The 16,363-nt window shown below is 39.2% G+C and overlaps 1 protein-coding gene across 6 annotated transcripts in view; it reads right to left on the bottom strand.

Moving 5' to 3' along the window:
* The window catches only part of CRHR2 (corticotropin releasing hormone receptor 2), a 158,010-nt gene that overhangs the window by 21,210 nt on the left and 120,437 nt on the right, over positions 1–16,363 (bottom strand). For all 6 annotated transcript variants that reach the window (XM_084509367.1, XM_084509365.1, XM_084509366.1 and 3 more), the window contains one exon: positions 13,022–13,094. In XM_084509367.1, coding sequence (XP_084365493.1) covers positions 13,022–13,094 — 73 coding nt within the window. The remainder of the gene's footprint in view (positions 1–13,021; positions 13,095–16,363) is intronic.

The raw sequence follows: 16,363 nt of genomic DNA, 5'->3' as shown, positions 1-16,363 counted from the left end.
GCCTCTGAAATTAAACCACCAAATCTTGACGTTCTTTGTCAGCTCAGAGTCAGGTTTGGGTTACTTCCATCAAGGATTCCAAAAAGGCACCGATCCAAAACTTGCTGCTTTTGCAATCGCAATGGAAGGTGCCAGATGGAATTAGAGACTATTAGGCAAGGGCAAGTTCCAAATATAAGCAGGACTAATCACATGGGATTAACATGATGAACTGGACTGGAGAAAGCATTTCAAGTTTTGGGAGTTCTAGTTTGATGTGACAGCAGAGAACTGGAAATTCAAATTGCCACAGGCTGCATCAGAAAAAACAGGGATTTTTATCTTCTTCAAAATTAAATTGCAGAAGTGATTCATCAGTCCAGAAGGAGAATTGCTAGCTGAAAAGTTTGGGAGTTACTTTAGTAGAGATACTCTTATTCTATATAAATGAAATTTCTCACTCTTTTCCATGAGCTCCCCCATCCAAGGGCTGCTGAGAGAAAACAACGACATACATAAAGGATCTATTAGTACTTCTCACCTAGATTTTCATGTTTATTTGCACACACTGATCCCTGGTGATAGTTGGCTTGTTTATCTGGTTGGCAGCATTAATTCTGACAGCCTCAGTTGATGCTCGCTGAGTGCTAGGTGCCACCAAGAGCAGAGCATCCCAGTGGAGGCCACATGAGGGAGAGAACTCAGCTACCCAAGACCATAGCACTGACAAAGGTTCTTGCAGAGCTAGGGACTACGGGTGGCACTGATAGCTGTGACAGAGCTGATAAGTGACCTAATCTGTCTGTCACAGCAAAAGGAAGGCAGATGTGTTAGTGCTTACTTCTAATGGGCTGCCCAGGTGTCAGAGGAAAGCCTGGTAGGGACTTTATACCCATAACATTTACTGGGAGAGAGGAACACTGAGGCCAAGACAGGGGCATTGGTAACTCACCCTGAATTCTCTTCCCGGTTCTGGCCTGGAATATACTGCGTATCCTTAGTCACTTGGGATGAAGAATTTAAGCTTGAGGGTCTGAAGACAAACTAAAATCTGTCTGCAAATATACTCAGTAAGCTAAAAGTCTGCGTTTCAGAGTGACTGTCACCCTGAATGTTTGTGGTCGTGTACTTGTCAGTAAGGTATGTGATTTGCAAACATCTCATTGTCATACCAATGTTGTCTTTCCTTCTTTTTCCCCTGAATTTTCCTTTGCTATAGAAACTTTCAAATGAGGGAAAGGATGGCCTCATGACTGCAATAAAAGTGCCTTGTAGATAGCCCTAAGCTAGTTACCAACAGCTCCTTTAATAAACAGCAGAGACAAATAGCTACTTCAACAATAGAGTTCCTGCTGTCTATTTGGGACGTTTACTTTGGTATGAGATGTCTCTCCCTCTGTTGAAGCTCCTCTTCATGGGACTTGCACAGACAAACTTGTCGGGAGTGTATATATTACAGGGCTGTATTACAGGGCTACATTTAGTTGCCTAAAAACAGGCACTGAAGGCCATTTTGGTGTCATGCTGTATCCTACTACTTCAGAAGGGGAAGGACTTTTTAGAGGGTCTATATCTTCCCTGCCAGACTCACATGAGGCTGACAGAGCATCTCAAAAGGTACTAAGTGCCTATATTTAGGTAAAGGGATCTCTCCTCTGAGTTAGGTGAGATACATCCTATCTTGATAGCCTTAGTGTTCCCCAATGGAACAGCTGTGAATACAAAGCCACACTGATCTTTGAAAAAGCATGGACGGACCATACAAGACTTCTCTGGCTAATGGTTGGTTACCTTAACCCATCTGGCACTTCAGTGTAACAGTAGTACTTGTTAATTACAGACAACCTGTCCCACTGCTCACCCATGGCTTCAGAAACACTGATCCCAAATTCCACCTTACCTAAATGCAGAAAGAGACTCAAACTTGGGAGTTTTGCTTCCTATTCTGATTCTCATAAATGGCTGCTGTATAAATAGAGAACCTGGATCCAAATTCCCCTGGATTATTAGGGTGGGTCCCAATGTAAAGTCTGGTTCCAACTCTAGACCTGACATTTGTTCACACGATTACACTTTAATAACATTTAATAAGTGAACTCTAAAATGCCCTTCAAAGCCCTGGCAGTCACCTAAGGATAAATGTCAGACCTGAGGCCCCACCATTGATAATGCTGCATACCTTGATGTGTAAAGAGAGGGTAAGAAGTCAAACATTCGATGACACTGCCCAAGTGCTGTCCTAGCTTTCAGGAACAGGCAACTCTGAGAATTTTTTAGACAGGCATTAGAGAATTATCTTGGTATCTCAATGAGCTTTATTTCCCTGAAAAAGTCTGATCTGAGTCTGATTAATAGGATTATCTCTTAGGTTCATCTCTGAAACAGTCTGTGGCAGGGAGTACCACACTTTAACAGAGTGCTCAGCTGATGAGAGAGGAAAACTTGGAAAGAAAATAAATTTGCCTGGAAAGAAAAGAGAGACCTGGTTCCAAGAGAAGGAGGGAGTGGGGGAAATAACACAAGTATTTGATCTGTCTTTCCATGAAAACCAGAATCCTGTTTTTTTTTTTTTTTTGCAAGGGCTTGTTAACTGGGATGGGGTGAGGGAAGAGAGCATCCTGGGCTGGCTGGAAGGTTCTAAAAAGATGAGTCACGTATATCTGCGTATCTCAGTCTGAGAGACGATGGCTGGGAGGCAAAGAGGATCAAGTCAGGAGAACCCTACGGTCTGTTTTATGCATAAAGTAAGGTTACAAACATCATTCAGATCTCCTTCTGGCTTTAAAAATAATGTATGCAGCTCTTTCAAGGCTTGTCTTTCTCTTTTTCACAGGGCTATGCTTTCCACAGCTGTCACTGCATTAGGAGAGGACATTAAGGCAGCTTTTTTCTCATTGTGCAAAAAGCTCCTGTTACTTGTTTCTTCCCACATGCTTCTTCAGAATTAGATAACTAATTCTTCCCAATTCTAGATTAGCTAATGAAGGAAGTAAAGTGATTTGGCCATGCCTACAAAGTGATTCCATCACAGTGAGGATAAGAAGAGTACAAACAGAAGGAACTGAGTCAGATTTGCCCCACCACAATTCAGACAGCTGTTTATCTGAAACTCCATTTATATTTGGTGGAGAGAACAGGCACATTTCAGCAAGTGTTTTGGGATAAATAGTGCTAGCACCTGAGCAAGTTACCCACACAAAGTCTTCCATGCAAAGTGCTATTTCAAATCATCCAGGGGTACCTCACCTGAGTTTTGAGTGTGGCTGTGCCTACTGAGGGTCTGTGTCTACTGAGGGTCTAAAATGTTTTGTGGTGCCAACATCAAGGGTTCCCTTTTGCCTCCATCTGTGTTTCTCTGGGAGATCTTTAATGCTCAGAACAGGATGACATCTCAAAGGCAGACTTTAGCAAACAAGAAATTGCAGGGCAAAAGATACAAATGTGGTCACAAATAATTTTTTTTTTTTTTTTCTCTCCCTGGTTTTGCCTACTAGAAACACATTTCAGTGTGTTCAATTTTAATGATTTATTTTAAAACTACATTCCTTCATTTCAGAAAGACATTTTGCTCATTTGCACCTAGCACTCAAAGAGGTCTAATCTGAAGATAAACTTTCAATGCAGGATCAGATGGATTTTATTGTCTATTTTTCTGAAGCAGGTCTGATACCACAGCTCACGTGGATGAGCTTAATTCATAGCTTGAGTTAACTCTGGACAGAGACATAATCAAACAGGAAAGAGGCTGCTGCAAATAGCTTGCAAAAGCTGAAGTCTTTGAAAGAAAAACAGCTATTTTCCCATCTGGAGCAGATCCCTACATTTCTAATGACTACCAGAATGATTCCAGATTTTCCAGGGAAGTGGTGGAGTCACCATCCCTGGAAGTCTTCAAAAGACGCTTAGATGTAGAGCTTAGGGATATGGTTTAGTGGAGGGCTGTTAGCGTTAGGTTGGAGGTTGGACTCGATGACCTTGAGGTCTCTTCCAACCTAGAAAATTCTGTGATCATTTCTGTGATTCTGATTTACAAGCAAAGTAGATCAAGATACTGGTGTTTATTCTGTATATATATAGCCTACATATCTATAGTAACATTTCAAAGGAGGAAAGATCTTACCATTGCAAAATGAGTTTTTCTAGAAAACAAAACAAAACTAAAACCTCTTACTGTATCTAGCAAAGTACACTATTATTTGTTAAGGACTTTCTTGTTATTATTGGAGCTCTGTGTCAACAAGTTAATTTCTCTCAGAATTGTGCAGCTCTTACAAAACATCAGTTCCATAAATGAAGGCTGATGAATAGGTATTTAAGAGAAGTAATGTTGACAGGCAGTACATCCTTTTTATTTATTTTTAATCTGACTTGACATTTTTATTAATTTCTGTTTATACAACACATTTGCTGCTTCTTAATGGAAAAGATAACTAAGGATTTCCCTCTTGATATGCACTCATAGATAAAATTAGTCCAAAGGACAGGTCTTGAAGATAGCATAAAACAACTTATTTCTTATTCTCCTACTTTTATGATGTTATTTATGATGTATCAAGAATATCCTTATTGCTGGAATAAGACCCTCTCCAACTACAGCTGGGAAAGAAGTAGCTTTCTTTACTTGCCAGGGCTTTGGAGGTTTATTGTTTCCTTTTCCAAAGTGGGATGAAAAGTCAAAGTTCCAGAAAGACTTTATAAGTCAATGATCCAAAAAGCACTTGGACCACCTGTTTCAGAAGAGATCAGTTTTAATCTGAATATTCAAACCCAGAAGCCCTTTTGAACTAAAACAAATTTTCAGTGAAAGATTTTGGTCATAAACATTTTCAATCATAAAAGCCAAACACCATCTGAGAGGAAATTTGTCTCCCTTAATGAGATGAAATAGCCAAAATATTCCAAAAAGCACAGAAGAGGGAACTCTGAGTATTCTTTGCAATTTTTGTTAAACTCAAGAGCTTATATGAGAAGTATTTATGCTCTCCTGAGAGTTCATTTTGCTCATTTCTGCCAGGATTCCTATTTTAAGCTACACAGTAAGTTTGTAATTCTGTGATTCTGAGAATGTTTGCTCCTCCTCTTTACTTCCAGGAAATGTAAATATTAATCTACTTAGACTTATTCATTGATAAATAAAATAGCACTTTTATGCTATGTGGTAAAATCCACCCCAGGATCGAGTAACCCTAATTGGTATTAGAGCAGTCATCTTAGCTGGAGCATTGTATACCATCATCCTGACCTCAAATGAATAGTCTGATGGTTTATTAATGCCTCTTTTTAATTGTTGTATCATACTGTCCTGACATGATTGTCAAATAGGGCTTCTTAGTACTAGAGTTCTCCTCCTAGAGGTCAAAGGTACCATAATGACTCATTTAGGAACACAACAAAGAGCTGGAAAATGCAGAATAATGAGATGTAATTAAGATGGTCGGGAACGGGGAGAATTGTGGATGAGTGTCTCTAAGTCAGCAGTCAAAGACCAACTCTCCAGGCAAGAACAGCTGGACTACACATCCTGAAGACAGTATGGGATGGAATAGTGTTTTGCTAGGGAAAGAAGAGAGTGGTGGATGAATGGACACCTTCCTTACCTAACGTCTGTGTTACACATGCCCACACAGACCCTTGTCTTCACCCACCCTGTTATCTAAACCCAAGTACAAATCCAACTCCAGTTGCAGCTGGGGTGACACCAATTCCTCACTAGAGCCCCACATCATGCATGAGCATGCCCACAGCCTTTTTTCCAATCTCATGACTCTGTCTGTGATCCTCACCCTACTCTGCCAGGACATCTGTCTCTCCTGAAATGTCTTGTATTCAAGAAGCTTTGCTAAAGGAACACACTGTAGGTCACTTCCAAGTCAAGTCACCCACTGTGGAGCCCCCAGTCACAGATTACTCAACAGGACTTCTCTTCAGATGTTTCACCTGACAAACCAGGGGCACATTGAAGGTTTAAATACCAGTAAACACATATATAAGTAAAAACAAAAAAGTGCCCCGGTGTCTCTCAACAGCCAAATCACCACCCCAGCATACTGGAGATGACCAAAATGACATGACTGCCTAAATCACAGGCATGTTGCTGTGAATGATCCTCCTGGCAGTTCCTCAGGCTGGGCAGGTTCAAGTTGCTATGTGTTAAAGAGAAGACTCAAGAGAGAGTCTTCTTCCAAAGAGTAATCATCCAATATCTTGCTGATGAAATGCAATTTCCTAGCTGGAAAGGACGCTGAGTATAGGGAGAGACTTCACAGGATGAATTTCAGAGAAATTTTTCTGGGCAACTGCTGTTGGTCATATGAATTTTTTATTGGCTGTGGAATGTGTCTCATGAACAGAAATGTTAGAAAGAAGAGACACTGCAGGTGTATACATGGTATTGGATATCTCACTTTTTTGTTCCTGAAGACACTATTGACTCCAGAGCTACAGAACTTAAGCAACAGGAAGGGAGAAATAGCAACAAAAGCAGAACTGGAGATAAACTCATGATGAACTCTAATCAAATTAGCATATTATCTCTATTCTAAGAGTAAGTAGCTATGACAGCATGCGTGCAAACTAGTGAAAATGACGATAAATGTCTTGTCAGAAAAATTCAGGTATGTTACAAGTTTGCAAGTCATGGACTACAATCTTGTTAGCAGTGGAAGAACATGGAAACTGTAGAGACAAGGAAATAAAAAAAAAATCAATAAGAAAATTAAATTAATCCGCAATCCAGGGGCTGAGAAAAAACATAAGCTAGTCAGGAAGCAGAAGGCAAAATGAAAAAGATAGATCAATAATAATAAAAATGGAAGAAAATTCTTGGTCTCAGAAAACAATGATGCTGAATTGGAAACAAAAGTGGGAAAAGAGTCAGCGGAAACTAATAAAATATTCAGAGAAGCAATTATATCAGCAAGAAAGATGTTTGCAAAGAACTAGGGGATGCTTTTCAGAGAAAGCAAAATTGAAATGCATATAGATGCATACGTAGGCACAATGCTTCTATATATAAAATGGCAAATGAACAAACCATTGTGACTTTTTTTAGAACATCAAAATAAACAGAACTTTAACAATGTGGATTGCAAAACTGTGAGTAGAGCATTACAGTCAAGCAAAAAGAAGTGAAGATTATGACGCACTGCAAATTTTATCTGATTGGACAATATCAGAAAGGGAAGAATTCCATAAATGTTAGGTTTTGCCTAACAAACCTATACCCCTTACCTGCAGTCCATTTAAAACATATCAGAAAAGGATGCGCATAAGAGAATGGCGGAAAGATGGTTGTGCTCTTCAGAACTGTAAGTGCATATGTGGTGTTAGGATAATCATTCAAAAGCACAGAGCAGCACATTTCAAGACAAAAAAAAAATAAATGTATAGATACTGTAAAGTACCATTGCACTGATAAACTAGGACAAAGAAAGTGAACAATTATTAAGTCAAATCCTATAGCTATTGCAAACAGTTGTATTGAAACATACTTTGCAGTAGTGGGAAATAACCTCTCAAGTAAATTGTTTAAATTGTTACTATTTCTTTAGTTATATTGGAAGACAGTTAATAAATATCATAAACTTGTTTCTGTAGCTTAAACGTATTAATGGTAATGGTATGATCATTTGCTTTATGTCAATAATATTATTAAGCTCAGGTAAGTCAACTCTCCTCTGAGATGTACTTCCAAAACAAACAAACAAACAAGAAAACAAATCAGGTTTCTGAAAAGAATTTGAAAAATTTCTAAAGGCTCCTATAGAAGTTTGTCTGTTATAAGTTTGGAGGGAAGAGCATCAGATATAAGATTACAAGAAATAAAGGGTAGGAATATATAGTAGTCTGTTTTCTCAACAGAGTGAGGCTAGTAGTGAATCTGTGCTGTTCAGTGTAGACCTTAATGATCTAGGGAATGAAGGGAAGGCTGACAGCTTATTAGAGATATTAAGCTACTGAGGATAGCAAAAATAAAAGTTGATTGCAAGATCTGTATAGGGACTCACAATACTAAGTGACCAGGCAGTAACATGACACATGAAATCACATGATATAAAGCTAATGCAGTGGGGCAGTAAAGCAATCTTAACTTTACATAACAAGTTATGAGCTCTACGTATTTTAATTCAAGAACAAAATGTTGGAACTATACTAGCTAGCTTCCTTAAAAGTTCATCTCAGTTCCCAGTTGTACTCAAGAAAAGAAACAAAAGATGTCTGGAATTACTGAGAATGAAAGACAATAAAACAGAGAACAGGATACTGCTATAAAAATCCATTTGTATGGTCACGCCTTGAGTACTGTGGCAAGCTTTGGTCTTGCCACCACAAAATAATAGAATAATTTGGGTTGGAAGGGACCTTAAAGCCCATCTAATCCCAACCGCCTGCCATGGGCAGGGACCCCTTCCACCAGCCCAGGCTGCCCCCAGCCCCATCCAGCCTGCCCTTGGGCACTACCAGGGATGGGGCAGCCACAGCTCCTCTGGGTGGCCTGGGCCAGGGCCTCACTGCCCTCCTAGTGAAAGATTTCTTCCTAATATCTTGTCTAAACCTACCCTTTTTACGTTTAAAGCCATTACTCCTTACTCTATCACTCGATTCCCTGCCCAAGACTCCCTTCCCAGCTCTCCTGTAGACCCCTTTAGGTTTCGGCAGGCCACTGCAGCCTCTCCTTGGAGCCTTCTCCTCCCCAGGCTAAACAACCCCAGCGCTCAGCCTCAAATTCTACATCATTACTGATTAGCACATCATGAAGACCGCACATCAGCTGTCTCCTTGTCAAAATTCCACATTATTATATAGATGAGCCCATTTTCTTAAGGACACTTCACTCTTCTACAGTACTTGTCATCCAGGGATTTTACAAAGGAAGATAAGTGTCATCAAGCTCGCTTTTTAGCTGGGGAAACTGAGACCTAGAGCAGAAATATAACTTGACAGAAACAAGTAGCTGATGAAGGCAGGGATAGAAGTAAACTCCAGGTCTTCCCATCAGCTCATCCACTTCTGGCAGCAGTTAATTGATTGTGCTGAATTATTTTCAACTAGCCTCAAAAGCAGAGGTTAGAAAACTGTTCAGTTCTCAAGCATAAGGAAAAAGAATCTATTAAAATGGAATAGAAGGTCTGAAAAAAAAAATAATAAAAAAAATAATCCTAATATCCAACCTGCCTGTTTGAAAGTGAAAAAATGAAAATTTAATACAGTCTTAGCTCTGAGCAACTTTGCAGAATGGTTCATATCTGGGGTCAGTTCACTACACAGTTATTGAGAAAAAAAGCAGCTCAATTAACTGTCTCTGGTGACTGTTTTCTGAGGTTCCTCCTCTGATCTTGCTGTGTTTTCATGGTTCACCGGTTCTTTGACAGGGATTACATTTAAAATTGCACATAAGAAATGTATTTTTCTTAATAAATTCAGGCTGAAATTCAATTCCACGGCTTGCAGTTCCAGCTCTTTGCCCTTTCTTTACCTTCAGACAGAGACGTATGATTAAAACTTGGTTATGCCATTCTGAGGAAAGATACCATAGAAATAAAACAAACAAGCAAACAAACAAGCAAACAAACAAACACTAACTCGAATGGAAAATAACTGATAGAATATCTTTTTCTAGTGCTATCAGAAACTGAATTTCAAAGTATTCAGAGGACTAGATGGCTAGATATCTCCTGGGATATGCTCAAGCCAAAATCAATTCAAGAATTAAACAATAAAGAACAATTAAGTACATTTTCTCCCTCACAACTTTGGTCACAGGTATCTAACACAAGATACAGGATCAGAATGTACGCCCAGTTTCCTTTGTCTCTGAAACTGTTTCCCCATTTTTAGTGCAAGTCAATGTTCAAGCTTCTTCTAAAGATAAATAGGAAAGCAGTAGAACAAATGTCTTCTGCATTATTCAAAATCCTCACATCCTGAGACATAACAGAGAATAATATGGCTTAATGGTGAACTTGAGTACTGGTTCCATCATGAGAAATGCTTTGTTCTTAGACAACTTGCATTTTTCCCAGGGGGATCAAAACTTTTGCATGATCTGTTTCTCGGTATTATTCTGCCTTGGTCTGCAGCAGTCCAGTGCACAGAGGCAAAGAAATGAGAAATCAAAACCAGTGGAACTCATTTTTGACAGATTAAATCCTACATTTTAAAGAGGATCAAGAACTTTCAAAAGTTTTTAGCCCTCTGTAACAGAGAATATTTACCAACAAGAGCCCTCTAATCGTATTTTCACAGACTGGTATAGTAATGCCTCTTGAACACAAAGATGCTACCTTTGTCTAACAAAGAACCAAAACTCAGCTGGATGTACACTGGGCACTTGGCTCTCAACAAACCCAAAATACAATTCTCTGCATTAGTTAAAATTATCTTTGTGGGTAAAGCCAATTTTAACGGCCACAGGCTGAGTGCTTGCATGTGGACAGGTAATTTAATTAAGTTTTTAGACTTGTAACTTCCAGTCTGAGTCCAATTTTGGAAATAACATTCATTTCTTCTAGTAATATTCATATCTCTGTATCATCCCAGCAGTGCACCGGTTCTCCCCCAGAGTCATCCTGCATGTTCTTTGGTAAGACACAAAGCTCAGTTTATCCAACATTTTTAATTCATTAGTTCAGATTCAACTCATTGCTGTGACCAAAAAAGGTCAAAGAGAGTTGTATGGTTTTCAAAATACCTTTGAGCCCTCCATTTTCCATGGCTGTTGTTCACTAGAGGGAAGAGAAGAGCAAGCAGCTAGATTCAGCACTTCGCCCCCACCTTTGTTAAGGCAGAAGCATACTGACATGCTGGATGTAAGATATTTGACTATGTTGCCATGGTACATGGCAAACATCAAATTTCAGTGGTTTTAATCCAGCACTTTTCATAGGACCCTTGAAAGGGTCAGTAACTCCTATAACAAAAAGTGATTCTTGATTCATTACATATGATTTAACTTGCACAACAATCATAAAAAGAGCCTGACAAGTTACTTTAAGACATTGTAAAACCATGCATTTTTAATTATAAGCATGAGACTCAACTGTTGTTAAAAAAAAAAAAAAAAAAAAAAAGCACTTTCTGACAATCAGGGTGTATTATAACTTTTCTTTATAACATATCTCTTTATAACCAAGAGTTTTCATATTCTCCTTTTAAAATAAATTTCCCTAGAGCTCTCTTCCTCACCAAACAATACTCCCCAATAAGGGTAATCATATGGAAAGTGAAGAAAGGGCTTGCCCTCATGTGATTTGTCTAAATTGTACCAGCTGCTCTCCACCCCACAGTGCAATTACTGTTGTTACCTCATTAGTGCTTTAATTAGAGCTCCAGTGTAGGCCAATGTGGAAAGGTTTGATATGTCAGGTTGGTTGGGTCAGGGTGATATATTTAGGGTATGCTCAAGTCTTGGTTTGGTTTAAAGGTTTTTTTTTTTTTTTTAGGGTTGCTGTAAATTACAGGTAGAGAAAGTGATCTGTACATGAAGAGTCTCCAACTGTGCATCTATTTTTCAGTTCTTTTTGTTATCTTTAAGTAGAAAGGGTTATTCTAGGGACAGTAAAGTTATTCTCCAGGTTCTGAGCTACCTATGCTCTCTGTCAGAAATGCTATCAAAGAATTTTAAAGGTCTTTTTGATTGCTAGAGAGAGGCAAAGGGGCTATGGTAGATCCACAGGGCTGACCTCCAGGCTATGATGTAAAAACTAAATGCTTTGAGTACTGCAAACTTGCTAACTTGTGCTCTCTAAATAGGATTTGTATGTGAGTTAGTCTCTATATCAGTGAGTTAATTCACTGTGAGGCTGTTTGTGCTTTTGGGATGGCTCTCTTGGTAGCACACAATTATATTGTGTGTCACACTGAATATATTTCTCTCCGTAGAACGTAAAGATTTTTTTTTTTTTTACATAAAAACAGACTCCTATTACGTTTTTTTTTCTCTTTTCAGCTACACACAATATGATCTGTTTGCCTCATCTTAACAATTAATTCAAAGACTAATTCACCTTTTTTTTTCTTAGATTAGGAAATATTCAGATTAGTCGCTGGCTTCCTAGGTAACAGAGAAGTTGTTTTCTTGGTGAATCACATGAAAAGCACAGATCTGACAAGGTGAGAGCTCAAGGCTTCTTAGCCTTGAAAAAGCTGACAGTGGCTGCCTGTTCTGAAGCATTTACACTTTCTCCATGGGGGTTGGAGCAGCATACTCCAACATATATACCCACTCTTTGTTCCCTAAGTGAAAAAGACTCCAGTGAGCCCTGGGAATTCCCTGTCAGGACATCTGCCTCCTTCCTAGCTGGCTTTTACGGCAAAGGGATGAAAGAAGAAGATCGTTGTTTTTTTTTTTTTTTTTTTTTTTTTCCAGCATTGTCCTTTATAATAACGTTGATCTGGCTGATCCACACCCGTTATTTTCTGGGAAAGCATCACTGAATTTTAGTTGAAGGTTCCAAGTAGTTTATGAAAAAGCTTCCTTCTTTCTCTGCCTGCTGTTGGCTGGTACAGAGGACAGAGTGTTGGCTAAACAGATAAACAGCTTGTTAACTGTGGGCGGCAATGAGAAGGAAAGTTAAAAAGAGGAAGGCTAAAGAACAAATACGTGGCAATAATGGGAATGGAGAAGGTGTAGATGGCTATACAATGAAATGCAATTCCTTACAACAATTATTACATTTTTTAAAAAAACATGGATGAAAGAAGTGCCCTAGTTCTCAAGAGCTCAAGTGGAGAAGCAGATGTTATAGCACACCTCCTGTTTTTGAACGTTTTTCCTTCCTACATCTCAAAACATTTTACAAAGTAAGGCAAACAGCATTACAGAAGAGAAGAATGGCCTGAGGTCAAGGAAACAACCAAAAACAGATCACAGCAATTTTGACTTGCAGTGTTAGCTACTGTGGCAACTGCAAAGAGCAGCTGAAGATGTTTGACCTTTCTGTGTTTTATTTTATATGAAAGTAGAAGTGGAACATCACAGGTGCCTATCAAAATATCCCTCAATGGAAGATGGCAGTGTCCTTCCACCCACATAAATCCTTACCAGAAGAACAAGAATCACTGGCCCTTGATATATGTAGTCGATATATTTCCCTGGTTCTTTTCCAAACCAGCATCTGTAAGAAACAAAAGAAATGAGATAAATGTTTATAAATGGGAATGCAGTTCTTCTACACAGGTTGTAATATCAAGGACATGATGGAGAGACTTTCCCTTATGCTCCAAGTTGTATAATTATGTACGTAATCAGCAAGTGATTGAGTTTTCTGCTACAAAGCCTTCTTTTGTTTCGACACGGGTCTGAGCCTCATTTTCTTCTCCCATCAGACAATTCATGTTCCCATCCTGTAGTTGGCTATTGACTATTCAATTATTTCCAAGAAATGTGAGAACCTGCTATAAGGAGGATGCAGAAGATGTAACCTGCTGCATCTGAAAAAGGGATGAAATAAATATTCTTTGTAAGGAGAAAAATTTGTTACTTATTGCAGTGCCCAAAGACCCTTCAATTCCAGAAAGTAAGGGCTATTACAGCAAATGTGTCTCAAGTTGCAAGGAAATGATGGGTAAATAAGGTACTGGATGAAGGTGTGCATCCCATTGGCTTTGAACCAAGCTGGTGACCACCAAATCCAGCATACAGTAAAAAGACATTATCTGAAGCTAGGAAATACCTGATCCAATATTACTAAAAGGGCATGAACTTAGGTTAAGTGAAAGCACAGGTAAACCACAGGACTTTAGATGAGCAGAGAGCCTCGATATTTCATGTGTTACTGACTGCTGGCTTGACTCTCACTTCTACTAATTCCAAATGTTTTTTTCCCTGCTTCGTTATACAACAGATGAGTCATAGAATCATAGAACCATAGAATATCATGAGCTGGAAGGGACAACCAAGGACCATCAAGTCCAACTCCTGGCTCCACACAGGACCACACAAAAATCAAACCACGAGTCTGAGAGCATTGTCCAAATCCTTCTTGAACTCTGGCAGACTCGGTGCCGTGACCACTGCCCTGGGGTTGCCTGACCACCTCTGGGTGCAGACCCTTTCCCTAACCCCCAGCCTGATTCTCCCCTGTCCCAGCTCCATGCCATTCCCTCGGGTCCTCGTGAGGGAGCTGCAGGCCGCCATGAGGCCTCCCCTCAGCCTGCTCTGCTCTGGGCTGAACAAGCCAAGGGACCTCATCTGCTCCTCCCGTCTTCCCCTCTAAACCCTTCACCATCTTTGTAAACCTCCTTTGGACACTCTTTAATAGTTTTATGTACTTCTTATGTTGTGGTGCCCAAAACGGCACAGAGTACTGGAGGTGAGGCCGCACCAGCACAGAGCAGAGCGGGACAATCCATTCCCTCAACCGGCTGGCAGTGCAGTGCTTGATGCACCCCATGGTACAGATGGCCCTTTTGGCTTCCAAAAGCCCGTGCTTTCACAGTGACCCATACAGGGAATCATAAATCAGTTATATTTGTCAGTAAATTAATCAGAAGCAGAGGTCATGCCTGGACTCAGTGATTTACACCATTATATTGTACAGCTTTGGCCCAGGCCAAACAATAGCTAACTCTCAAACAATTCCTGGGGAACAAATTTGGAGTTAGTAGGAACTAGAGAACCTTCCCAACAGACCGCAGCTGCCCTGATTTGGGGGCCAAGAGAGTTTAGTAATATGGATGTGAATCAGTCCATGCTATTTGGACTCCAGCCCCAATAGTGATTCCAGGCTCATCTAATTTAATATTACAGATATAGCCATGATATACAGATATATCCATAATACTGGTTCCACCGAGCAGAGACAACTTTGCTGTCATAATGCCATAATGCCTTAAGGTTTAAGTCATTGGAGCTCCAGATCTTGTTCCACAGGAAGCAGATTTTGCAGTTCAAGTGTATGAGGGTTTTTTTCCCTTTATGGATGCCACCTAACAAGTCTACAAAGCAAAAAATTATGTCTCCTCTGTGTTCATTTTGTCATTAAAGGTAAGGCTAGTGCTTCTGGAGACATGAAAACAAGGGCAGCTCCTGAGCTAAGAAGGCCATGAATATTTTCATATTTTCACTTTTACAAAAATTCAAGAAATAATACTTGGTGACTCAAGGAGGTTGCAATCTGTAAGACAGGACATCAGAAGTAGATAAGGTAAATAAAATGAGATAAGGAAAGCTATGGTTCAATTAGAATTAGTTTCAATAACATAATGTCCTCAAAACACATTGCTTGTGTTTTAGAGAAAGATAGAAAGAGCATTTGCTCTTTGCAAAATGCTTTTATTGCCCTGAATGTACAGAAATATTGGGATATGCACCAGGGTTCTAGGAGTACAATTTAGTATCACACAATTTTTGCCTTTCCTTGATTTATTTTTTTCAGGTCCAAATGAACCATAGGGCTTTGAATATTTTGTAAATAGAAAACACATCTGTTATTCCCTGGTGCACTGACCACAAATTAATGTAAATTGATAATTTTGCAACTAATTTTCCAAAATTTGGCAGTGAGAGCAAGACTTGGAATAAGATACTTCCTATAGTCTATTTATCATCCCTGAATCCCCAGAATCCCCAGAACAGCTTTAAAAGAATGAAACCTCTTTTTTTTTTTTTTTTTTTTTTTTTTTTGTATTAGAAAGATGGAATGATATGAAGAAAAATGATGTCTAAGATATGCCAAGGCAGGAAACGCAACTCTCCAGAACTTGCAAGACCTAGATTTAAGAGATGTTTTTGAAGGGCATTTCAAGAGAACTACTAGAGATTGCCTGAAACTTTGAGAACCAAGAGCCATTAGAAGAGGAATTTCTGGAAAGCTGGAAGAGGAATCCAAACGGGACCAATAAGGGACTGAGACATGTGGCAGAGTTTTGTGAGCCAGAAGAAGTCTGCAGAAAATTTGGAAGAGAGGTTGTAGAGCACAAATGAGGTTAAATGGCAAAGGTTGCTCTCTGCTCTCTGGAATTAAAATATTGCTTAACTGTAAGATCATATTGAAGAAAAAAATACTAATATTTACTATCTGAAGCCCAGTATCAGACTAAAGTTGTATTGAGTGAGGCACCACGTATGTATACACACACTTTCACAAAATTTGAGGGAAGGAGGTTGTTGCCAAAGGTAAACTTCTACAACACAGGCATCTACATGCACATGCAAGCTTGTTAATCCAGGTTCCTTTTGTGTTTAGTAGACGAAAAATAATAATAAAAAAGCTTTTCTAGAATGATTCTCATCTACTTAGGCTATAAAACAGATCTGTTACTTTGCAGTCTAAACATTTCTAGTCTGCCCATTAAATTAAGAGAGTAAGGTTAGAGGATAGATATGTGCCATAGACGTTACATATGTCTACATTTCATTTGCTGAATTTCATATTTACAGTCT

Source organism: Aythya ferina (genome assembly GCF_964211825.1).
Source record: "Aythya ferina genome assembly, chromosome: 2".
Lineage (NCBI taxonomy): Eukaryota > Metazoa > Chordata > Aves > Anseriformes > Anatidae > Aythya > Aythya ferina.
The sequence above is the reverse complement of the archived record's forward strand: the minus strand, read 5'-3'. Positions and strand labels throughout refer to the sequence as shown.